The 26,745-nt window shown below is 41.1% G+C and overlaps 1 protein-coding gene and 1 long non-coding RNA gene across 6 annotated transcripts in view; one reads left to right on the top strand and one right to left on the bottom strand.

The window, feature by feature from the left end:
• shf (Src homology 2 domain containing F) overlaps positions 1-26,745 on the top strand; it is a 94,221-nt gene that overhangs the window by 4,963 nt on the left and 62,513 nt on the right. For all 5 annotated transcript variants that reach the window (XM_088992926.1, XM_088992928.1, XM_088992927.1 and 2 more), the window contains exon 2: positions 14,840-14,972. In XM_088992926.1, coding sequence (XP_088849052.1) covers positions 14,840-14,972 — 133 coding nt within the window. The remainder of the gene's footprint in view (positions 1-14,839; positions 14,973-26,745) is intronic.
• Positions 553-21,581, bottom strand: LOC148900887 (uncharacterized). The gene is made up of 3 exons (XR_016114526.1): positions 21,536-21,581; positions 2,815-2,921; positions 553-1,593 (listed from the first exon to the last, which is right to left on the bottom strand). It is a non-coding gene; the product is annotated as an uncharacterized LOC148900887 (long non-coding RNA).

Below are 26,745 nucleotides of genomic sequence, written 5' to 3'. Positions count from 1 at the left end.
AAAAAACAAGCTCAGCATTCCCCAAAAAATCATTTATTAATGGTTGTAAAAGCTGCTCCGCCTCGCCAACACTGACCAGCAATGGATGGATCGAAACTGCAATATTCTGTCTTCTAAGGTAGTATTGTAACAGACGTTTAAAATGGTGACCTGAAATCAATTTTGTAGTTTCTAGATTGGGGTGTTCCCTCAACTCGGTGGATCAACACTTTGGTTTGATACACCATCTTAGGTTTGGTGCATTTGTTTAAATGGGGCATTTCAGAGAGGATCACAAAATGGCAGACCCCACAACAGGACGTTTAAAACAGGACCTTAAATTAGGGACTCAAAAGCAGAATACTACAAAGAAATGGAATCGTAACACAACGTTTACCATAGCATTTTGATCGAAGCTGCTCAGTACAATATTGTATGGCTTCGGAATTTTTTCAAGAGTTTTCAGGCTCGCAATTGATATGATACCTTTTACGGCTTGAGAGAAGAAGAAAAATCTAAAAAGGGTGAAACTGCTTTTATATTTATTGTTGTACAGATGATATTGGCTCCATATACAGCACTTTGCATAGTCAGTTGGGTTGAGTCATAAAGCTAACTATAAATACAGTATTGTGAAATGTCCTTGTCTTTTTTTGTCTCTGTCAATGAATATCATCATGAGCTTTCAAGGTTCATTTTAGTTCTTTTTCTTCTTCATGTAGTCCCAGTAGTTTTCCCATTTCAGTCAGAATGTGTTCACCTGGACCCTCACCTCAGCACTTCAAAATCAGCATATTCTCTTGTCCTCATCTCAGCTCTCTGATAGCCCGAGAAATGGCAGCCACTCTCTCATCAATATGGTCTGTGAGAGTTTCTTTTTACACTCACAAGCTCCCGAATGGATGGAAACATCAGATCACTTCATTTTTTGTAAGAGGGGTCCTTTTGAGAGTGCATTTTAAGAGGTCTGTTAGGCCAGATTGATGTCATAGCGTTATATTTGTCACATTTAACTGTAAAGACATGCTTAATAGCAAACATCTGCGAAAACATATGGGTCATTCTGAAAACCTGGCTTTCTAAACACCCCATGAAAAGGTACATCTGGAAAATATGGCTCTCAAAAAGAAGAATCAGATGGGGCAAAGATATCCCCTTGCAGTTGCTATAAAGCTGGATTTTGAAATCACAATCCTGCAAGGTTTACAAAAGATGAACCAAGGAAATGTTTTTTTCGCAAAGATGCATCTCGCAAAAGATTTCCACGCCGCTTTATCATTTCACAGAGGCAACACCGCTATTTGTGTACAGTTTTCCATCATGCGTCTCTTTCAAAAAGGAACTGTGATTCGAAGGCTTTTTTCTTCCAGTGCGGCTAAACACCACACACTTCCTGAGCTATTTGAAGTGTCTCAGGAATGTTTCCTCATATCACCTTGGCTTGCTCTTGTCAACAAGTTACTCACCAGTTCAAAAAATACCCAATGACTGTCATGGCAAACATTCTCTGCAATCCTGTTCGTGACGTGGAAGTTTTGGAAAAAGGAAGTCACTCTGTTGTCTTGGATTTATGCTTATGCCTCATTCGCCTTCGCTAGTTGACGTGATGTCATCCTGTCGAGAAAACATAGGAACGCCTCAGCTATAATTTAGCAGTCCACATAGATCATTACATAAACATCACTGTGCCATAATCAAATGTTATTGAATATAATAAGTAGTCCATAGGTTTGGTGGTTTTATCAAGAGTGAACCCAAAAGTCTTTGGATGGTCTTTCATGACCACAATCGGACTGTCGTTTCCAATAATTTTGCCCTGATGAGCTCAGCTGAACATCTCCACCACAATTAAGCCTCACATGGCCACCCTCAACACATGTCATCCATTTTGTTTAATGGCAGCGTATGTCGCCTGGGGGGTAATCTTGGTGGTTGGGCAAATTCTCACAACCCACTGATTAGATGGATGCGAGAAATTGGCGCAGCGCTCTCCTTTCTACGAGTCAAATGTATGCAAACATATACTTTACACAGCTTTTTGATTAATAAAAATATGTATGTATTTATATAAATGTATCTCACCCAGGCCTAATAATGTGACAACAGTACTAAGCAAATATATGTTCATAGATCTATTTCTGAAAATGCTTTTCTTTGGTCCTCTTTCAAAACAAAGTCGTCATTGAACATGATGATTTTTTTTTTGTCATTTACCGTATTTTGTGTATAAGACGCACCTGCATATATGACATAGGACCATCTTTTGAAGAAAATGACGGCTTTTGGGTGCGCCTTATACACCAAAAAATACTGTAATTTTTGGATCAAACTTAAAACGCTAATATATTATCATGAGTTGGGCGAATTCCAACCTGTTGTCAATCATTTTCTACTCACAAAAAAAAAATCTCGTTAATGCAGAAAGTCAGCCACTGTCTGTAATTGTTTGTAATAGCTCACTCACTCCAAGATTTAGGAAGTGCTCCCTTCCTGGCAGGAAGTGTTTACGTGTTGGTGACATTCCCTTTTTAACTCGACAAGTCTGCCCTCGCTTCGCTCTCCAAAAATATAGAACCAAGGGTTAAATTGTTTGCAGCTGTTCCGGCGAGAGCCAAACACCCGGATGAAGAGTGACAAATAGTGATTGCCCCGTGGCGGTCACACGCGCCACCGATGATGCTGCTTTGCGGTAATAGATTGGCGATTGTCGCTTACAGCTGAGCATAACAGCCATTTGAGACTCCGCCCAGTCTAAGCATTGTCTGTTGTCTCCTCATGGGGCCATATGAGGCCACGTTTCATCATGTCAAAACAAATAAAAAGAGCTTTGTTTACCTTGTTGTGGCTCTGTGGTTATGTTGAGATGTCAGCCAGATAAGACCTAGAAACCTCTTAGTATGCATCATCATTCTTTCATGTTTGAGCTGGTGTCCTCCATAAGCCTGCTCATGCATTGTCAAAGAAAAACACAAATTAGCATTTCCCTTGTAATTACAGCACATACGGGATTAACATAGTTTATAACTTTTCAACAAGCCTCTGCGCGGCCGCGATTGTACTGCAGCAATCCCGCCAATAAACCTATCAAGGGGGTGGCAAAGGAAGGAAATTGGGTGCCATCAAGCGTGTCGCCAAGTACTTCATCTATCACACACTAAACAAACTTTTTATATGGCGCAACCCAGACCCTCCGCTTGTTTCTCATGAGTTGCAGCTCTAAAGATGGATTTATGCTGTATGAGATGTTTTTAAAATCCAAATTACTGCAATGAGTAAACCCTATAGATGGTAGTCGTGTTTGTGTGTGTGTGTGTGTGTTTGTGTGTGTTTGCGTGTGTGTGTGTGTGTAACTAATTAACTGTTCAATCTAAAAGCATACCTTAAGGATCCCTGCAGACAAACTATACTAAAATGGACAATTATATCACCATAATTTGAAATCAGGATGGAAACCATATCATGATTAGCACAGTATGTGTACACTGCTGACTGGGCTCATAATATGGAAGTTGTGGTCCACAAATTACATCTCTTATTGTACGCAATTTACCAGAGATCAATTCTCGAGGTGGTTTTGATCAATCTATGATGGTACTTGTTTGAAGGTACGAGCAGTACAAAATGAACGACTGCAATGGTTTTCGAAAATGTCAGTCCTGCTCATTTACTGCTGTACTTGTACTTTTTCTGTTGATTGATGAATCTAATGGTAGCGCAAAGCAATGTTCAATTTCCCACTTGACATGTGTGGCTGATGTTACATCAACAAGGGGAGATCTTGCGATTCATAAACTTACTTTGGGTGAGACAATCGTAGATCCCACCGAGCCAATTTCTGCTTCCGCAACGTCAAGGATGATGGAAGCTTCTCTGCACTGAAGTTAAAGAGTGTGGATCGCTACTTGAACGGGAAATAAGATGGCTGAATTCACACCCACAGTGGCGCACCTCCCCACTGTACCTAAGCCTGCCTACAAAATGACAAAAAAAAAAAACAACTCCACACACGCTTGCCGTTGCTGGACAGATAGATAAAGCCCCCAAATTTTAGATCGGTTCTATTAACCCAAATCCTGGAGATGATTACTTTCTAATCCATGATACATGGCTACAGTTTGAATCTGTAATGCGAATGACCCAGCTCTGAACTTCATACATGCCATTAAATGACAGATTGTAAATATTTTGGGCAGTTTATTGCCACTGGTGTCTGGTCAGTGATATCACAGCTCTGGAAGATCTTTTATGCAAACTGCACTCGTCTATAAACATGACAGTACTTTTAGGGTTGCCCCACATCGGCAGAACTGCAAAGATCTGAAATGCAGACGTTGAATGTGTTTCTAATTTCAAAGTGGGAGTGGGGTTGGTAATAAATTTACTGCAAGCGGGGTGGCACAGATGTCTCTTAGGGAAAGGAAACTAATAGCTGCGTGTGTTCAACATGGAATCCTTTCAACATCTACCAAAAATGTACTCCCCGGGCTGAATTACAACTAAAATAGAAGAGACTTTAACTAATAAATTATCGCTGCACTTGTTTTGGAAGAACTGCCAGCTTGCGACCTTGCTTTATCATACCCACACTGCCTCCCACTTAAATCCCTGTTTGTTTTGCTTGACAGTCCCATTCACGTGTCCACAAATTGCTGCGCCGAGACGATACTTCAATTAGATTAAAGCAAAGCAAATGAATTCACTGCACGAAAAATAAAAAAAAAACACAACTCAGAGTTCCTCTTAAGTGAAGTGCTCGCGCAGCTTGATTGAGAAAAATGTCTTCAGAGCAAGTACAATGCAATTGCCTTCTCTACTCTCTCAGTAGGCCTATAGAGGAAGTGCCTGATTTTCCTGAATGTGCCAGAGCAGTAGTTGCTTTTGGAAATGTATTCCATAAAGTTTCATTGTCATCAGCTTGTTGTATCCATGGTAAAACGCAGTGCTGTGCGCCATCTGCCCAATCTGTCCGGGAATGTTTTAATGCAGTTCGGTCCTCTGCAAAGGATGCCGTGATTAATGGTAACGAGAATTGTCACAGACAAACAAAACAGTACTGAGAGCGCGTATTGCGTTGTGCCAAATGACTTACACGAAACGGCCAAGCACCTCGCGATATGGTCAGTAGTTTTGCAAGAGCCTTCCTAATGAGGTAATTCATCAATCGATGCAATTGTAAAAGTGTTGTTTTAAAAATCGCACAATGAGATAGCAGCTAGCTGCGCGAGCACATCTACCTCACCGTGAAGAAATATGTATGGCTGTTCTCCCTGTGATTTTTGGAAGATTTCTTCAGATATTCACATTTCCTACCGCATTCATTCTAAAACAGACTGTGTGGGGTAATGAAAGACTCCAAATCAGGGGTTGACCAATAGATATAAGTTTGCATCAACTGGTGATCAGCTCCCCACGTCCTGCAGGTGTCGTTGGCACTCATTACATACTGTTTCAAACTGTCCGAGCAAAGATGGTTGATGTTATCTCAGTCTGTCCTGTCTACTCTGAGGTCTCTGGACTTGTTGATCTCTGGGTAATTTGGCTTCTTCCTACATGATAAAAACATGCTTGTTGGGAAAAATAAGAATGTCAAAGTTGAGTATGCATGATTGTGTATGTTTTCGGGGTCGCCTCCAGGTCACTACTGACCTCAATAAAGACGCTCTATGGAAAATGGATGGATTATTCAACAGTCCTGATTGTCACATGATCGGTTTGGAGTTGCTGATTGTTGGAGCTATAAAGGCTGTCAATTCATACATGCCCGACAACCTTTTCGGCCCTTTTCCCAAATCAAAATTTTTACTGCTTATTTTCACAAATCTCACAGTAGTGGTCATATTCAAGTCGGTAGCGTGTGGTGGACAAGTCACCAGATTAGTCTGTTGTGGATCCCCCCCATTGTGAATTGAAACTATTCATCGTAGAGAAGATGTTCCTTGTGGATGTCAGAACAGCTGTCACATTTTTTTTTTGGGGGGGGGAAGCGGGTGGCGCAAAATGTCCTCCCACATCTTGTCTTCTCTCCTTTGTCTGAAGCGCTCCTGCTCGTTGCTTGTTTTGCATTGTGACAAACAAAACCACAGCAGTAAAAAAACAACAACTTTTGAAAGGCTCTAATGCAATATAGCTGCTAAGCACTATGTTGTATCGGGCAATCGTTGGCTGCAATCCCTTGTGGCATGAACCATAAATCACATATGCCAGTCTCTCTCTCCCGGTCTGTCTCTCTCTCTCCCCCGCTCTCTACCGTTCTCCCTCCCTTCCTCCCTCCCTCCACATTGGATAGCCTGGTGTCTTTTCTGCCATTCTCAGCGGGGCTTCAACCATGACAAGCTCTATTCCATCCCAGCCGCTGCGGAATAAATGTCGCACTCCCATCAGCGCGACTGAGGCCTGTCAAGGAATTTGTCTGGTTAACATGCACAGCTCATAATTACTCAAAAATATCTAGACCGTTGAAAAACTAAACCATCAGCAGACCATTTCTTAATTAGAAGTGTCACATCTCCAATCCCATGAGCTCAAATGACAACAAATGCATCCACTTTTTCTCTCTCTTCAGCCATATGCCAACTCCTCTCTCTAAGTGCACAGAAGGACAATTCCCGTCCATGTTTTCTCTCTTGTAATGGAAAAATGAGGGCCCCAATCGAATTGAAATTGGAGAAGCTCTCGGGTCGTCCGATATTGAGCCAAAGTGGCAGGTGCCAGTTGCAGCCTGGCCGCCTCCCTAATGTTCCCCCTGTTTCTGCTGATGCGAAGAGGACCTTATTGGCTGAGAGATGCGGCACATTTCAAGTTTTTGCCCCCGCTGGGGAATAGTCGGATATAAGAGACAGGGTTTTGAAATCTGAGTTCGCAGCAAAAGTAATAGACAGAGGTGCCATTGGGACATGTCTTAAGCTGTTGCTGTAGTTGGGCAAGAATCTTATATTGCAGCACTGTGATGAATTTCAACCTTGGGACAACACAGAGGCCATTCAGATTCAGAGTTTTTGAAGATCTTTTTAGTAGGGCTTAACAGAAATGATTTGATATTCATGCCTCATATCAGAATATGAATACAATTCGAAAGGACTTTCGGTTTGGTGAAAACTGAGGATTTTTATAAATATATAAATAACAAGAAGGGATGTGGAAAATTACTCAACATTAATCAATTAATAAGCAAGCATTATATTGTACTCTTCAAAACATTTGCCTACCTATTAGATTTTCTCTGTAAATGTTGCTATATTCTTGGTAACTTAACAAACAGTGCTAAAATATCACCGTTGTGATTTCTTCGGCCGCTTTAGTCTTGACTGTGACTTGGCTGCGGTCCTGACGCACCCTGGCCATGCCATGAGGCAGATGGTGTGTCCCCGGGCGCTGCTGACTTGCCGATCGCAACCTCATGCTTTCTCCTGCTGTCAATTGGTCATTAGTTTCGCGGGAGCGGACGAACATTTTGGGGCAGTATACAAATACGAAGCCTCTCATCGATATTCACTAACGGTTATGAACAAGACAGCGGGGGGCAGGTTGATGGGGCTTTTTAAACACTGTTGATCACAGCGATTGCCAGTTTGGATGTGATGAGGATCAATTATTAACACTGTTGCCGAGGAGTGGAGAACAAAAGACTGGGTTATGAATCCGTTGGCTAAGAAAATGTATTGAACTCATTGAAAAAACATGGGATTCCTGACTTACATGTTGATTGAAACGAATGGAGACATTTATGGAAGCTTCTGGAACTGTACTTTTTATGTACCTGAATGGATTGAAACAGGTTGACCTTCAATTTAAATTGCTGTGGTGTGAAAAGATCGCTTTAGTTTCTCATTGCAGATTTTAAAATACAGGTGCGAAAGAAAATTTTTTTATTAATAATCTTTTTTTTTGAGTCAGTCACACACTTTGAGTAATTCCATATTCCCATTGATTGTGAGGAGGAGGAGGTGTTTGCTGACTGAACTGCAATTTGGAGGGGAGTGCATTAGGGCAGTACATTATTCCAACAAAGTTAGAAATAGCAATTCATGCCAAGTGAAACTGAAGTTAAAACGAAGAATGTTATGAAGACAAACGACTACATGGTAAGAAATGAAGTCGACTGCGCGCAACTAGCCTTTTGTTTAACACTACGGAACATAAACATGGACGCCCACGACGTTGTAAGGGTGACCACTTGATAACGTGCAACAAAGACAAATTGTTGTTCGCGAAAGCATCTCCACATACCGAGAGTTTAACTTCACTTGGGAACTCATTTAATATTCATGGCGAGACACGATATTTTATTTAATCTAAAGGACTATTGCAGTTTCTTTAATCAAATCAAGAGAGTTCAACTGCAAATCTAGTGAATGTTTTGTAAAATGGACAACGGCTGCCAACTACTTTCAAATGATGACGTCTATTTTGAGAATGCATGCCATTTTGACTATGGTGGATTAGCTGGACAGCGCTGTACCTCCTGTCTTACACTTCAGAGAAGCTTTATCGAATCAGCATCCTGACATTTCTTTGCTGCCATGTCATGCTCCTTATGGGTACTCTGGTTTCCTTCCACATTCCAAAAACATGTGTTTGGTTAGTTGGAGAGTCTAGATCAGGGGTGTCAAACCTACGGCCCCCAAAGAGGTTTGATCAGCCCCGCAGGATAATTTAAAAGTTGAAAAAAGCACAAACGACATGGAATTCAAAATTTTAACAAGGATGAGGTGCAATTCAAGGATTGTCCACTAGCGGGCAGAGTAGTGCTGTTTTGATCAACGTAGAAAAAAACAGCGGCATTTTTTTCAACCGTGGTCTTTTTTTTCAACCGCGGTTTCCACACTCTCATTAGCCAAAATGTCATTATCCAAACGTTGAAAAGTAGATAAGGAGTGAATAATTTTCAATGAAAAATGGACCACGTCATATTTTTTACAGTGATGCATGGGAAACCTCTGGGCTTGGTGTGTTTTCAACAAGTTTCGGTAATGAAGGAATATAATATTCGACGCCACTACGAGACTCATCACAGCGAAAAATATGACGGCTTGCAAGGACAACTGAGAAGTGTCAAGGTCGACGAATTGGTGGCGGGTCTGAGGAAACGGCAGTCAACTTTCACCCAGAGCTGAGAAGTCAGTGAAGCAGCAGTAAAAGCCAGCTATCTAATTGCTAGCAAAATAGCATTAGCATCAAAGCCGTATTCCGACGGTGACTTTGTGGGAGACGCTAATGGCAAGTGGCAACTCCGCTTATTTCCCCTGCCTGAGAGATGTGTGTATGACCAGACCTCAATGGAAGCGGTACAAAGACAAGATTGCAGGATTACTGTGGGAGTTTGAGAAATGTTTTAGGTATTTGGTGAACAGTTGCAATGCATATACTGTATGTGAATGATAAAAGTAAATTGCACATTTGTTCATGAAACGTTGTGTAAAAGGAATGTTCATTAAATGTCATCATTTTCCTAATGTTCTTGTGCTTCTTTACACCAAAACTAATGAAAGACATGATATTTTGGTTATTTATAGCATGTAGGGTATACTTTTAATGGTCCAGCCCATTTGACATATACGGAGGCCATATGTGGCCCATGATGTGAAATGTGTTTGACACCCCTGGTCTAGATTATGTCGTGGTGTGAACGGGAGTGTACATTTTTGGTGTACGTTGCCTCCGCTCGGCGTTTTATTTAAACACACCTCATCCCTCGTATTTTGTTCTAGACCAGTCTCATACCCACGGTTTAATGAAATGCATTGGAGACTAAGATTGAATCAAATCGCTCCCGACCGTTCAAATTAATGGCTCAGCTGCTGCGTCTGATTGCAAAATCCCATTTTTTTTATACGTTTGAAATATCAGCAGCTGTGTAAAACTCAACTCTCAACTCTCATTTTGATTGCCCGTGAGGGCAAAGCACACACTAGTTTCTCTTTCAAACATGACAGCTCTTTGAGATTTTATAGCTTAACTTGACACTCAGGCAATGTTTGAAGGCTGTTGGCAAGGTTTTCATTGCTCACTCGTCCTTCGTTTGTCCAACGCTATGTCAACAGGAAAGGCAAAGATGATGTCATCCTTTAGGAGCAACTCCGCCCGTAACTCAATCAATGATGCTGTTGTTTCCTGAAGCATGCTAAAACATCCTGCAGCTCACAAGGATCCATAACAAGGCTGTAGAAAGTGTTAAAAGACCTTGAATAAGAAATGTATATCTGCAGTTCCAGTGGAGCCTTTCCTGTCAAATACACAGTTTGAATTTCCAATTATTTTATCACAAGAAATGAACGAATGCCCCCAAGCGTGTTTGAATGACAATGATGTGACAACAATGTACCATTTTATCGTGTCTTACAATTCTATGTTGTCACCATTTGATTTCACTGCGTCCCACCACAGGCTAGTGTTAAGCCGAAGAGGAAACAAAAGAAAATTACGGTCGAGCAGAAGACGATCATCAAAAAACACGAACAAGGTGTGCCTTAGCGTCCCAGTACCATTACGTTAAGTCGACCATTGCTACCATCCTCAAGAACAAGGAAGCTATTAAGGGTGCTTTTGTGTTGTCCAAGCAACAGTCTTCGGCAATAGAAGAAGTTGAAAAGAATCTGTTGATTTGGATTAATGAAAAGCCGCTAGCAGGGGACAGTGTGAGTGAGGGTATTATCACTGAGAAAGCATGGCAATTTCACTCGGATATCATCAAGAGGCAACCTGTAAGTTCGTCATCCATTGACAACTACCATCACAAAGGTAAATAAAACGACTTTATTATACAATACAGTTTATTTCTTTAATTACAATACAATTGTACATTTATTATACATAAAATAGGGTATATTTTGTGTAGTTTTAAGGCTTATTTCATAGAAAATTATGTTTTATGGGGACCTGGGAACAGATTATTCTCATTTTAATGGTTTTATATGGGAAATAAATCTTTGGAAGATGAACTTTTCACCTTACACACATTTTTTATTACTGTAATTGCATTATTGTTGTCAATTTGAATTACTTACCAAGCAGGACACATATGCTTAATTTTTGATAGACAGCTATTTTGTTTGACTTTCACTGCACACGTTTTCCCTCCTCAACGTTTGGGCTGGACTGTTTGGTCTTGCATAAGTTTGCAGTTGAACTCTCTTGAGATTTCCTGGGGTCTCATGACATTTGCATACACTCGGAGAGTGTGCACATTTCCAGAAAATAAGGAATCTTACCGCCGGCAGCGCATTCTGAGTTGGACCAGCACCAATTTACTTTGTCAAAACCTGTCCAAAAGTTTAAATCTACTAGAACACGAGGCCAAGTCATGTTATGCCAACAAGGAGACACATTACATCACTTAGTGTGTTTTTGTGGGGCATGGCCTCCAACCACTTCATGGAAGTACCGCAGTCGGATGGGAATTGATTAATTATGTTTTCATAGTGAGAGTTACTTATTCGTTGGTCCAAGATGCGTATGAGCTTGGTTTTGGAACACAGGTCGCCATTACTGTTGCTCAAGCTTTCATGCTAACTCGCGACCAGGTGGTAATCAAACTGTGTTTGCTGTTGATATTTATTTTGCTAAGAGATTTGAGGTCCTTTGGGGCCCTGAGGTCGTTGTTTGTGTTACTGATTTGTTTTTTTTTGTTACCTCTATTTGCAAGACAAACATATGTATTTTATTTTGTGGCGTAAAAACAAACCAAGGCGATGTTTGTGCTGGACTTGAAACTCACAAAAGCATAACATTTGAGGAACCCATAATTATGCTGCGGCAGAACAAGACCTATTTATTTTCCCTAAAAAGGATGGAAAAGAGCACCATTGTAATATAGGGGATTTAACACAGAGTAGCTGTGAGGAAATTCACCCCGAAGGTGTTACAAAGCAGTCGATGCCATGGTTAAAAAATAGATATATATTAAGCTAGGTTCCTATCAAGCGGTTCCATTTTTTTTCACAGTTTGAAATGGGCACATACTTATTTTATTGTTTTTCCATTAACTTTAGTTTCTAATCGTAGACTTGTATGCTCTGCATATACAGTACATTGATTGTCCTTTTCATTCTCTATTTTATGTCTTTTCCTCATGGCTCTGCGCCATCGCGCCGGAGTCACATTAGTTTTGTGTGGAAAAATGATCAGCTTCAAGCTTCGAGGCAGCCATTTACTGTGACTATTTTTTGCCATCAAAATAGTCAAGTTATCGAATAATCATTCCAAAGCCTCACAATCGGGCCACATGCGCCACAGCAACACCACAAACAAACCCCACTGTGAAATTCAGAGTGAAACATCAACGGTTTCATTTTTGTCTTGATAGACACACAAGTATAAACTCTATAGAAAAACGGCTAAGTGAACATTGTTAGTTTTTACATCGTGGGGAAATATAAGTGCTGTGAAATACTCATTGGACGACTTGTGTGTAAGCAATTTGACTTTTTACATGTTTTCACAGTCATAACGGGCCTACGAGATTAACACGACAAAAATGAATTTGGCATCTTTACACTAGATGGATTGTGTTTTTGTCATTGTCGGATAACATGCTTAATATTTTTCATTAACTTCATCTGTGATTGATTTAAACGAAGTTAAACTGTGACTCAGTCACTCCTATAAATTGTTGGTGCTTTCCCAATTGAAGTGAAATCACTGTTATATCATACATGGGTATTTAAAGCGTGATTGAGTGTTTGTGTGTGTGTGTGCGTGTGTGCGTGTGTGTGTGTGTGTGTGTGTGTGTGTGTGTGTGTGTGTGTGTGTGTGTGTGTGTGTGTGTGGGCTGCGTGCACGTTTGGCTATGCCTGATTGTTGTCTCAGCATAGCCCTGATGAGTGATATGCTTGTTTATATTTAGTCTAAATTATTTCCCGGTGCCAATGACTCACAGGGTGTTGTGCCCATCGTGTACACTCAGGTCGCTGCATTAGCATTTGGCTGATTAGACTGATACGTCAGTGTGTTTTACTAGCACAGACCAAATTTTTAATTATTACGTGCCTTGTTTGGGCACAGTGAAGGTCACTGGAAGTCACGTTCTGAGTGGTGGGATCTTAATGCAATCAAGGCATGTTAATACAAGGGCTGATCTTTTTGGTGCTCGATATTTTTCGATTGGCGGCGGCAATAGTGCGAGACGGCTGTTTAGCCTACAGCTTTCCTGTCACGTCTTGTTTTCTCACCAAAATAATTCCAAATATTGACACATTGTGGAGTTTGCAGCATTCAGCATTGACTCATTGAGGGCTGCTGTCACTCTCCATGTTTCTTAGGGAAATATCGGGAGGAAGTCCAGCAGGTAATAGAAAGTGAACACACCCCATATTGAATCAATAACAATTCATCATTTCAAATCTGACATGAACTTCAACCATCCACTTTGCATCACGCTTGTTGTCAATAGGATGTACAATTCAGAGTCATCAATCAAACCAAAATGCTTGTTTGTGTTAATAGCCATTCTTGGGTATAAGACCGAAAGGCTGCGGTTAAGATTTCAACTCTGAGCCTCAGAATTTTGTGAACAGAAATCCACCATGCTAGCTTTGGCTATCCATTCCTTTTTCTAAAATACATGAGTGATGGTTCTTCGCATTTTGGTTGTGGATTTGGGTGAAATAGAAGAGCAGCCTAAACTGGTTACGAGTTAATCTCAGTTACCTCTACGAAGACGCACTTACACTTACTACCATGGACAATTTCGAAAAATAAAACACCAAAAACATCCAACTGTTTATGAAATTTGGAAGATAATAGACTAAGTTTTGGAGATTCTTCCCTTGAGGATTCCATTGCAAAGTTACTCTCTGACTACGACTACCCAAGCAGTCGCTAGGCTACCACTCAATGTAAACAAATAAATCCCACCGGCATTGCGTTAAATTGCGCGTCTACTTTGGTGAAAGGAAATTCAAGTTTGAATCTCTCTTTGAATAGCTCTCTATGATGCTACTTTTAGGTACTCTGCTTTCCTTCCACATCCCAAAACTATTTTCTTGGTGTTCGGCGAGAGTCTGAGTGTCAGTGTGAGCGGTTGTTTGTTTATGCGTGTCCTGCGATTGATTGTCCAAGATGAAACATGGCTCCAACCCAAAGTCATGATGAATTGACACTAGTACCCTAATGAAAGCAAGGCACGTGATTGGGTGTTACATTCCAGGTAAACAGATGCACATTTACCTTGTGACACTTTCTGTATGAGCAGTCAATGTCAAGATAAAATAATATGGAGTAGGAACATAGAACATTCCCCAACAGCAAGAACAAACTCCTCCGCTCACACCTCTCTATTAGCGCCAACGTCTGAGAGCACAGATGGCTCCAGATGGACCTTGAAGTTCTTTCAAAGGACAAGCATTTACTTTTTAAGAAGCTGTGTCTTGGTGAAGAAAGCAAATATTTCACAAATGCAAATACAACCCTTGGAGGAGCCCTAGATGAACACTCTGTTCCTTCCAGTTTTTGCTCCGTGTTCCTCTGGTCTCAGGACGTCCCCTTAATTGCCATCTACTGCGCAAGACTGCAATTAGCTTGGGTTTGCTGGCCGGCTGGTCGGGTATAAATCTGCCAAATTGCTTGTCTTAAAGTCCAGCAGGCCAGCTCGAAGCCTCTACTTTTTGAAAAGTGGGCCTGTCACTGTCATATAATTAGGCCAAGCAGCATTTTCAGGGAGAGCGTGCTGGAAGCCCCAAGATGGGACATTGCGGTGTGCCGGCGTATGTATCGCTTCATCTCGCGGGCCAACTCTGCAGATGTCCAGTGCACATGACGCCTGATCTATCGTCACAACCCTCCTGACACCTCATCATGTTTAAGAGTGCAGAAAAATAATGCTTGCCGCAATTTCAACTTTCCCCTTGTCGTATTCCCCTCACAGCTCATTATCCTTGAGGACTACGCCGACCCGTTTGATGCCGAGCAGGCTGGCGGTACTCAGGCCACCACAGAAAAAGTGACCCCTGAGAATGATGGATACATGGAGCCATACGAGGCTCAGAAGATGATGGCGGGTAAGTGTGATGAAGTCTTGTCACATTGTTGATGTCCACAGTTGGAATATGTTTCACTTTGCATTCATTCTTTAGTCAATCTAAGTTAAGTGAGTCATGATGCTGATGTCCATAAATTCCCCATCCGACTTCATTTTTATTTCATTTTAATGGAAAACGGAAAGATAATGCTTTGCTGTCATCATTAGTTTTGTGAAGACTGACTATATTCGTTTATCGGTTATTAAAAGGCATGAAACTCAAATGGATCATCTTCTTCTTTTCCTTTCGGCTTTTCCATTCAGGGGTCGCCACAGCGAATCAGTGTCCTCCATCGAACCCGGTTTTGTGCATCCTCTTCTCTTACGCCAGCTACCTTCATGTCCTCTTTGACAACATCCATAAACCTCCTCTTCGGTCTTCCTCTCAGTCTCCTGCCTGGCAGTTCAAGATTCAGCATCCTTCTCCCGATATAGTCGCTCTCTCTCCTCTGGACATATCCAAACCATCTCAGTCTGGCCTCTCTGACTTTCTCTCCAAAGCCTCTAAAATGAGTTGTCCCTGTGATATATTCATTCATGATCCTATCCAACCTGGTCACTCCCAAAGAAAACCTCAACATCTTCAACTCTGCAACCCAGCTCTGCTTCCTGTCTTTTCTTCAGTGGCACTGTCTCCGGTCCAAACAAACATCATCATCATGGCTGGTCTCATCACCGTTTTATACACTTTTCCTGTCATCCTAGCTGAAACCCTTCTATCACACATCACACCTGACATTTTTTCCCAGCCGTTCCAGCCTGCCTGGAGACGCTTATTCACCCCTTTTCCACACTCTCCATTGCTTTGGACAGTTGACCCCAAGTACTTAAAATCCTCTACCTTCTTTATCTCTTCTCCTTGTAGCATCACTCTTGCACTCAATTTGATCATAGGATGTAGCAATATATCTATGTTGAATATTTATTCTGCAGTTAACGTAGCCATATTGGTATAAAGTCTAATTGTGATATTTTCAAACATTATCTTTATCTTTTCTTTTGGAGAATATTTATTGAGACCATTAAATTCTTGATTTTTTTTATTAGTCATTTTTCAAATTTAGTATTATTTTCATTTCATTGTACTGTTTATTTTTCAAATGTTATTTTATTATTTTAAATCAACTTTTAATTGCATTTTTTTCTTTTATATTATTTTGTTCGGATCAAAAGTTTTTTTTTTAATGATGCATCTGAACGGCTTATTATCCCACAATCAAGTACCACAGTAGACTATGGCAAAACAAAATAGTGCATTTGGCGATTGCCACCATTTCGTGCTGTTATTTGAACATGCATGCTTTGTGGAATTCTTGTTGCAATGTAATTTCGCCACACTCTTTCACGCTGGGACTCACCAAAGGCACCTCCGATGGCCCGGTGCTGCTTTAACATGACAGGTGCAGCAGAGCAGAAAGCAAATGTGTGTCATCGAGGATTTGGAAACATTTTCAAAAGCGGATACTTGCCAGGAATGATATGATATCTGCCTCAAAGCGATTTACACAGGAATAAGGTTGAGAGTGGCTCTGAAAAAAGGTTATTTTCTGTAGTTTTTACATAGAAGCAGCTGCACGCTGGGAGTTTCTTGGAAAACATTTTCTTTTCCTTCTCCTGAGACCACAACAGTTGTGTCCTCATGTAAGAATTCAGTTCCACCACATTCTCCACACTGTTTTGTCACACTGCTCATTCATTCTGTGGCTGAATGAGTAGTGACCAAAAATGTTTTGATATATAAAACATGGCTTCTTAACAGCCTGATTGAAATCATTTAGTTTTAAGTGAAGTTGTGTTAAAGTGAATGGTGAATTGAACACTTATTCAGGATCCCAACCAAATATTTTTTGAAAAAGTGACAAGTACCAACTACAATGCCCCCCCCCCCCCCCCCCCCCCCCCGCCCACCCACACACACACTTTTTAGTGTTATCAACCAAGACCTCAAACGATTTTTGAGAGCTCTTTCAAAGAAGGATTTCGCTCCGATGCATCCGGACTGCAAATGGATGGCAATTTTCCTCTATCGCCACTGGCTAATATGTGATGTCAGAATTTGTTGGAATTCAAAAATAACCCAGTCACAAACATGATTTAGGAAATAATGCAGGCGATAAAATATATATTTGTTTCATTTCATGCTTGATGAGGAAGCAGATATTCAAGAGAACCGCCTACAGTATTTTTATACAAGCAATTAAATGGTACATTTTTCATAAATGTCACTCTTAAAGGACAACCGACATCTTTTTTTTGTTTCCTAACCGACATCAGAAAAACGTTTTATAGCATCTAAAATACCCAAAACATGAAGGGTGATATTTTAGTCAAATGCAAAACACCAATAATAATGAGATAAAGTGTCCCAATACTACTTTGAAATGACCCCGGAAATGGCGAGTTTCAGAAGGTCCCACCCCCTTGTTTGTGACGTCACGCCCGACGTCACACCCGACGTCTTCGCCTTGCTCAAGAAACAAAACAATGGCTCACTGAGTTCAGATTTAGAGAAGATGCTTTCTTGTTACTCATCCAATTATGAATATGATTCAAACAGTTCTGAAGAGGAAAGCATAAATGTTTGCAATAGATGAAAGAAGTACTCGCGTATCAATTCGAGCTTTTTGGACTCCAATGTAGCGTCCCAGAAAATGCACAAGACGGCACCCAAGCTCCGTTGGATATGGGCTGATTTGTCTGCTCGGAATTTGTGTCAGCAAATAGTAGTCTTGTGGAAACACACAACGATTCACCATCGCATTATTTTTGTGTTTTCCTTCTAATTACGCCATCAACACGGATCAACACAAAGTTTTCAGACCAAACAAAGTACCTAAAATGCATTGTGTGTCGCTTTCTCGTTCCTGACATGACGTCACGTCAGGAATCGTCACCAACTCGAAAACAAGACTTCCTAAATATTCAGTGCGAGTCTTAAAACATAAAATATAGCTATATGCTGTGGAATCTTTGTAAAATACGCTCAGTAGAAGTCATTTGAAGTGATTTTACAAATTATCGACACAACTTGTCCGGAGGCGTCGGTTGTCCTTTAAAGGGCAACCGACGTCACTTTTTTGTTTTTTAACTGACATCAGAAAAACGTTTTATAGCATCTAAAATACCCAAAATACGCAGTATGGTATTTTTATTGAAATGCAAAACACCAATAAAAATGACTTAAAGTGTCCAAAATCTGCAAAAAATTGAGCTGCGAATTGGGCATTTTCAGAAAGTCCCGCCCCCAGTTCGTGACGCCACGCCAAGACGGGGAATAAAAACAATGGCTTCAGATTCTGATAATATGCTTTCTTGTTACACATCCAGTTATGAATATGATTCAAATAGTTCTGAAGAGAGGGGGAATGTGTCACCCAAAAAGAGGCAAGAAAATGGCCACCGAGCTGTGAGGAATGAATCAGCCCGTTTCCACAGGCTGATAAATTCGTTCCATGGAGCTTGGACTCCCTCTGCTGGCGGCTTTTGGATGTAACACACGGTTAAAAAAAAAAAACAGTACAGCAAAATACATTGACGTGATGGAAAGACGCTACAATGCGTCTTTTTTTACGGTCAGGAGGCGGTCCTTTTCTGACGTCACGTGAGGACTCATCACCAACTCAAAAACAAGACTTCCTGTATGTTCAACGCGAGTCTTAAAACGTAAAATATAGCTATATGCGGTGGAATCTTATTAAAATACGCCCAGTAGAAGTCATTTGAAGCCATTTTACAAATTATGGACACAACTTGTCCTGAGACGTCGGTTGTCCTTTAAGTCACATTCACATGGTTGGACTCTCCTTGTCCGACCATGTGATGTGTTCTTAAAAAAACGCCCACGAGAGTAACAGGAGTGAGCTTGAAATGGACACATTCAATAAACATTTGATACACTGGCAAGATTATATAAAAATTGAGCTTTTTGACACATCACAAAGTTGACTTTGAAACATAGCAGAACCATAGGTATGTTCAAAAGCGTCTAGTTTTTTTTTATTTGGCACAGGATGTCTTCAGTCTGTGGACACGATAAAATCTCAAGATTATAAAGGCAATCTGAAGCGGTACCCTGTCGCGCAATGTGCAGGTCATGCATCCTGCCGCACGATAAAATCCCCAAAAAAATATATAACTGAAAACACCCACGAAGGGCAAAGAACATAACTTTGGACTATTGTGAAATACCGTCTTTCGATTAGCCTTAATCAAAGTCAAATTGAACATCCATAAACGTGTAATTTTCAGACAAGCGGGGCCTCAATCCCTCAGATGACACCTTTTCACAGAGTCCCATCACAGATCTAGATCTTGACAAAAAGAGTGTTCTCGTTGTCTCCTCAGCAATTTTCCTCTCATGGCATCCAGACAATCTCTTGTTTTCATCTGTCTTACTAGTTTGACCCTGGCCCAGCCGTTGCCCCAGCCGAGTAAAAAGGAAGAGAGAGAAAAAAAAAAAAGATTTATCGCCTGTTCTTAGCTGCTGGTGGCTGTAAAGAAGAAAAATCACAGCAACTGTTTTTTTTTTTTTTTTCTGGTGGCAGCACTCGAATGAGTTTTAAATTGAGCTAGATTTGCTTTTATTTTTTCCTCTCCTGGCGACATTAAACTAGGATGGCAGCGGGATAGGATGTCAATGTGATAAACTCAATGGAGCTTTCTTCTACATTATGATATGTTTTTGTTTTTAATCCTATGATACATCTTTCCGAAAGTTTTGACAGAAGCTTCATGTTTTGCAAGCTCAGGTTTTGACATCATGAGAGCAATTCATGAAAAAAAAACCTTCAACCATTGTCTAATGTTTATATTCAGTATGAATTTAATAGATTATAGTTTCACCGCATCACCGAGTCAGGCATTTTAAAATGGCTAATAGGAAAGTGCATATTTTATAAATCATCAGAAAGGTATCCATTCTTAATGGTAATGTACGATGCAATTGAAGTATTTGTTTTAGCTCAGAATGTGTATGTTTAGGCTTTAAACGACTACATGTATTAAACATTTTGAGAGGGCCTCCATTTCTAATGAATTTCACCTATTTAAAACCCTTAAATATCACATAATCTCCAATGTGTAATATTCTGCAGATGGAACAGGCAGACAGCCAATAATGAACAGAGCGACACCAACTTCCTTATTCACAGTTAATGTCCAGCCTGCTTTTTGTTTTAGCACCATCGCCATGCCATTCATAAACTCCCTCATAAAGTGAACTCTGTGTAAAATTCAACAATGTATAAAAAGATGGAGCGTATATTAAAACATCCAATTAATTCATGAGAGCAGCGTGGGAGTGAATAATCCTTTAATTGCCCTTTCAAAAATAAGCATAACATGGGAAGGGAGTTCAAGTAGATTTGCTTTAAAACACAATGATCATTTCTTCGTTACACAAGGCACACACCCTAAATACACAAAGACTGATGATGCTCTGGCTTAATTTACCGCCGCGTTGGAGGGGCATGTCATGACTTCCTCAGCCCTAAACGGCAGCCCGTCCTCCCTATGAGTGAGCTAGCTTGAGGTCAACCTGCAGTCATGCCAAGACATCCACACCCTCTAGGCCTGTCTGTAAATCTGCTCCATGTGTACAGGTCTGTTTTCCCACCATGCCTGACGTGTTTGTCGTGTCTATACGCGTCAGCCATTACAATGTCAACTTTGAATGTGTGTGATTCCAAATTTTTTTTCTTGTTTTCTACCACGGCGACCGTGTTTACATTAGATGGATTCTCATTTAAAGGACAACCGACACCATTTTTTGTTTCCTAACTGACATCAGAAAAAACGTTTTATAGCATCTAAAATACCCAAAACACGCAGGCTGATATTTTTAGTCAAATGCAAAACACCAATAAAAATGAGTTAGTGTCCCAAAACTGCTTCAAAATGACCTCGGAAATGGTGAGTTTCAGAAGGTCCTGCCCTCTTGTTCGTGACGTCACGCCAGGATACTCCAGACACAAAACAATGGCTTCAGAGAGTTCAGATTCGGTGAACATGCTTTCTTGTTACTCATCCAGTAATGAATATGATTCAAATAGTTCTGAAGAGGAAAGCATAAATCTTTGCTATCGATTAAAGAAGTCCTTCCGTATCAATTCGAGCCGTCTGGACGCCAATGTAGCTCCCAGAAAATGCACAAGATGGCGCACAAGCTGTGTTGGAAATGGGCAGATTTGTCTGCTGAGAATTTGTGTCCACTTTTATGATGTTACCGCAATCTGTAGTGTTGATGCAACACACTACGATTCGCCATCGCGTTATGTGTTTCTCCTTCTAATTTCGCCATCAACACGGATCAACACGATGTTTTCAGACCAAACATAGTACCCAAAATGCATTGTGTGTCACTTTCTCGGTCCGGGGCATTCCAGACGTGACGTGACGTCAGTCATCGTCATCAACTCCAAAACAAGACTTCCTGAATATTCAGCGCAAGTCTTAAAACGTAATATATAGCTATAGGCGGTGGAATCTTTGTAAAATGCGCTCAGTAGAAGTCATTTGAAGTGATTTTACAAATTATGGACGCACCTTGTCCGGGGGCGTCGGTTGTCCTTTAAAATAGTACCTGGCACCTGCGAAGAAATAGAACCTTTAATCAACATACCCGTTTTTGCTCTCTTACAATCATGTAATTTTACCATTTTAACGTTACATTATGTAATCAATTCTCATTTGAAACCAAAGGGAATGATCTAAAATCCACATCAGTCTGCTCTCGCAACTTTGTCACTCATATTGCTAACTTGCAATCTTTTCATTTGACCAGCATGCAAGCATTTTATAAATTATTTTAAATTCTACCGGTATACAAGCTACAGATGTGCATGTGTGATGTAAAATGATATAAAAACCTTCATTATCTGTAGTAACTTTTTGTTCACTCATTTTGTTTCATGCTAGCACACCACGTTTTAGCATATTAGCAATGATTACACCTTCATTTGAAACACAACCTACAGTAATTAAAGACCATGATGTAAAATCCCTGTTAATGTTGGAGCACCTTTTGTACTTGCATTTCTATTTTGCTTTATGTTAGCTTACCAATGGGCTAGCAGGTGAGAATTTGATCAAGTCTAAACTGAAATATATATAATAACTCTGCGGTGTAATAAGATGCATTGCTTATGTACTCAGGTTGCTATTTTTTGCGCGCACACAGACACAAGCACACACACTCACACACACACACACACACACACACACACACACACACACACACACACACACACACACACACACACACACACACACACACACACACACACACACACACACACACACACACACACACACACACACACACACACACACACACACACACTGTTGCGTTCAGTAGTAGTAACACACATCCACATTCAGCTGTCATTCTGTTCATTCCTAGAATACCACAGCAACAAACTAATCACAGGTGGAGATGCCGGAAGAGAGGCCTCTTTTGGTTTGTTATTACCGTCGCTACGGAGGTTGGGTTTCATCACCATTGGTTTAAGAAACATCGTCGCGCAAAGCCGTTTGCAGAAATTTGCTTCCGCATAGGTTAGCATACCAGCTGCTAGCATTTTTATCCAGTCTCATTAACTTTTTGAAATAGCAAAGGGTACGGTGTAAAATCATTTTCAATCGGCCTTAGTGTACTCTTTTCAACTTGTTAGCATATCAACTGTGAGCGCCCGAGCATTTCATACAGTGTCATAGGTCTTTTTAAATAATTAGGTGGCGTGTAACCTCTGTGGACATGCCTAAGTAAAGGGCATGTCCATATGTAGGTTGTTTCACCCTGGTAGAGTTATGCGATTCTGCTTATATATGGTCCAATCCCAATGACATTGTTGACGCTGTTGAGACTTGTGCTGACAAGCACATGGGGCGGCGCGAGTACTCTTGGTTAACGTTGCGTCAGGGCATTTCTCAATGAACATACACGCACCCACACACCCACCCTTCATATTCACTCACTTACTTAGACACAGCCCCCCAAAAAATTCCTGAATTTTCTCACAGTTGCATCGCAGTCCGGTTTTGCAAACCAAACTGCTCACGTGAATTAGCTCTGCGGTCCACTGCAATTCCCGTTGCCACCGTTGCCAGCACTGAAAGCCTCAGACTGAAGACACACATTTTTCTGGTTGAGTGTTCGGAAGTAATTATGTTCTTTATTACTGTATTTAAGTAAAGCCATACGTAATTTTATCTATTTTTTAAATTCCATAGCAATTGAAATAGATACCTGTACTGTCGACTTCATTTTTACTTTGTCAAATACTTTTTCCAGCCTCCATAAATAGCGAATCTATACGTACTTCTGCTTCAGTATAGAGTGTGAGAACTGTTGTCCTCCTAATGTGTCCAATGCAAGTAATGCCAGTGGTTTGAATTATTTTAGTCATTCAAACTGTGTCAATATTGGTTTGTCCTCATGTGGCAGGTTATCGTCCAAGGAGTCGGGGAAAATGTTAATGTTTTCCACAATGGTTGACTCATGTTCGTGTGTAAGATGCTTGGAAGTGTTCAACAGGAACACTCCCGGTGATGCAGAGCATCTAATGCCAGGAGGTCGAGTCATTGTTCGCCATGGAGTTAGCAGTTTCCGTTACTCATGAAAATGATGTAACCGAGGCTGCTGTTGGCCTCACAAATCCAATGCCGGGAATAACGTCGAGTCAGGAATGTCTTGGGGCATTTTGAACTTTATCCACATATTTTATTATTCTCTTTACATATAAATATGATGCCAAAATCATTAGGGTTGCGGCTTTGCTGCCCACTTATGTCACAGAGAGTTCAGTGGGCATTCTGAATTTGTCAATCTGATGAGATGGGAATGTATTTGCGCTTTGTATTGTATCCTTGTGACACATTCATAAAGTATAAAATCTGCCCCCCTGACAAGTATCGTTTGATTCATTTTTGATTGTCTTTACCCTTCATATTCCGGTCGACATGGTCATGGTAGGTGCATCTTCTATTGTCCAACAGCATAAGGAGCATAGTTGCTCACTAAAAACTGATTAATTTCAAATTAAATCAGGTGTCAAGTGGATATTCAGACACAAGGATACTGTTTAAAAAAACTAAATCCCCTTTTACTGCCTTGAGATCTTCATCCAATCTCACTGTCAGCAGACTATCTTTAGTTACTGCAGAAACGCTTAGAAGCTGTTCAACACAAAACGCAGGTATCACAGGCTTCTTAATTCGCGTTTGGCTGAGATTTCTATTTTGAGACATTAAAAACCCCACTTCGCAAATTTGTTTCTCTGCAATATTTCTTTTAGTTTCTGTGCCGCCACTATGTGGAATATCAAGGTGGCGGATTAATGATTCAAGTGCAGTAGCTTTCAGACGAGACTGTAGATTCAATGTTGGTTTTGACAAATGCTGTGCTTTTGCTTCAGACTATCCTCTTTGACAGCAGAGGTTAAGAAGACAAAAAGGTGCAGAGTATTACAAGCCTTCTATTTATTCATTAATCCAGTTGTGATCCAGTTGCGTAGTTTTTACTCAGTTGCGTAGTCGTTACTCAGTTTTTCTTGGCCTATGTATTGCTGTTTGTATATCTACCAGACTCTGTTCTTCGGCGGGTATTTGCTTTTTATCTCTTCCCTGTGTATGGACTCCTAGTGTCTTCTGGTGTTCAGATTGAGACACCACATACTGAAATGGACGCAGCACTTGTGAGATTGAGCTGTGTGGCAAAAGTGTTGAAGCAGTAGGATGTTAAAATGTCACACAATATTCAAGACAAAGTTATAATTTCTGTTTTTGAACTGTTCAAGATTCAAAGAGCCATTTTCATCATAATGGCAAGCCGTGATAGCATAATGAGTACTCATAAAGTAGCATACTCAGTACTCAAATAGGGCACCAATGTAGTCTGACTTAGTTAAGACATTGGGTTACATTTTTAAACTTCTCCAGGACATCGTGTGTCTCGCTCGCACAGAAAGAAAAAACATTGTTGTGATAATTTTGTTGTCTCACAAGCCCATTGTACGCCTCCCTTTAAAACCAACATACATACCGAATCGTGGTTTTGTGGCGTCCCACTTGTGAATTTGCATCTGTTGCTGTCGTGTACCCCAGCAGCTGTAGCTTGTAAGACTTGCACTTGGACACCCTCACGCTGAAAGAGAGCTTTGGCACGGCCTACTGTCAACACGCCTGATGCCCTCGCTTGACTTTTAGCGCAGACTTGCGCACTCGTCGCACACCCACACGTTCACTATGTGATCCGTGCCAGCCATCTGCTTCTCTGCTGCTAATTCACGCTCAACAGCCAAACTCGAGTCAAGTAGCAGCCTGCGACGGCACGACGCAAGCTCCGACTTGCGGGCACTCGAAGGCGAATGGATACTTGACATATCCAATGACCCGCAGGAATGTGTGTATGTGTGAGAGTGGCAGCTGTGTAAACCTCTATCTTGCGAAGCACGTATCAATGCCTGCTACATCCAATGCCAAACCGCTACATCCCTCGACAGGGTAGAATGTAATGGGGTCGTTAATCTCTCCTTTTAAAATGAATGACTTCAGACCCACCGTGACCCGTGCCAATGTGGCTACACAATCTCCCCCCCCACTCGTTCCTCCTCTTCAGCCACCCAACTGTGAGATACGGAGCTCAGTCATTCCATCCATCCATCCCTTCATCCATCGTTGGATTGGCACTACCTAGCATAGTAGGATATTGGAGGCCAGGAGGAATGTGCTGGCGAGGATGCAAGCTTCCTCTCTGTCTTGCTGCTAGAGTACTTCTTTGTGCGTAGGTTATATGATATTTGACAGCAAAGTGATGAAGTTAAACACGGTCAGCAGCTCTGTCCATTCAGCTGCTGAGACGCTGACAACTACTGTATGTGACAGATGTGTTTCTCACTGCTTTAAAAAATCATGTTCATCAAAGCAAGATTGAATATGTCTTCGCATCCTCCTTTGTAGAGTGAATTCTTCAATGAAATAGCGTAAATGATTTACAATCGCCCAGCCGTCAGATTCGGATTGAAGTCAGGAGTTTTTCCAGAGATGTCGTAATTAACTCGTCTGACATTGTACAGTGCACTTTTGATTCCCATTCAAAGACTGTGCGAATGCTTGTCTGTTTCAATATGTTCCCTCTGTTCGATTGTCATTAATTCAGGTTGTCGTTTGTCTTTTTGTCCAAAGTCAACTAGAAAAGGCTTCAGCGGATAAACGCTATAGGAAAAAAATGGATGCATGGATGGATCGATAGTACCGCTTATTACAATACTATTTCTATGAACGCAAGGAGAAAATTACATGCGCGCAGGGTCGGATATATCGATAGTCCCGGTTATATCGATATTTTTTTCGGACTCCCGAGAATATCGATATGACGAGACTTTACTGTACTTCCAAAATGACCGTACCGCACCTCCGCAATACTGCAATGACCATACCGCAATGACCACAATGACCATACCGTAAAGAGTTTGATGTTTCTCTTTATTTGTAAGTAGGTTCGTTGTCAGATCTCCCAGGCAGGTGACGCGCAGAGCTTGATCGTGGCGTGGAGTCGAGCAAGTCGTGCCGTGATGTCCGTCCGACGCCCGGCATGAGCCGGGCGTGAGTCCGAGTTGAGTCTGCCCCGTGGTTCGCCCAATCTCTCTGTCCTGCGACAGCTTCTTTTATACAATTTGCAAGCGTGTGCTATGCGTCAGGGTGATACGCACATCAAGGAGATCAAGGAATTGAAAGACATGAAAGTGTTGAAAGGC

Source organism: Hippocampus bargibanti, linkage group LG03 (assembly GCF_051943395.1).
Source record: "Hippocampus bargibanti isolate YZ-2025 linkage group LG03, ASM5194339v1, whole genome shotgun sequence".
Taxonomy (NCBI): Eukaryota; Metazoa; Chordata; class Actinopteri; order Syngnathiformes; family Syngnathidae; genus Hippocampus; species Hippocampus bargibanti.
The sequence above is the reverse complement of the archived record's forward strand: the minus strand, read 5'-3'. Positions and strand labels throughout refer to the sequence as shown.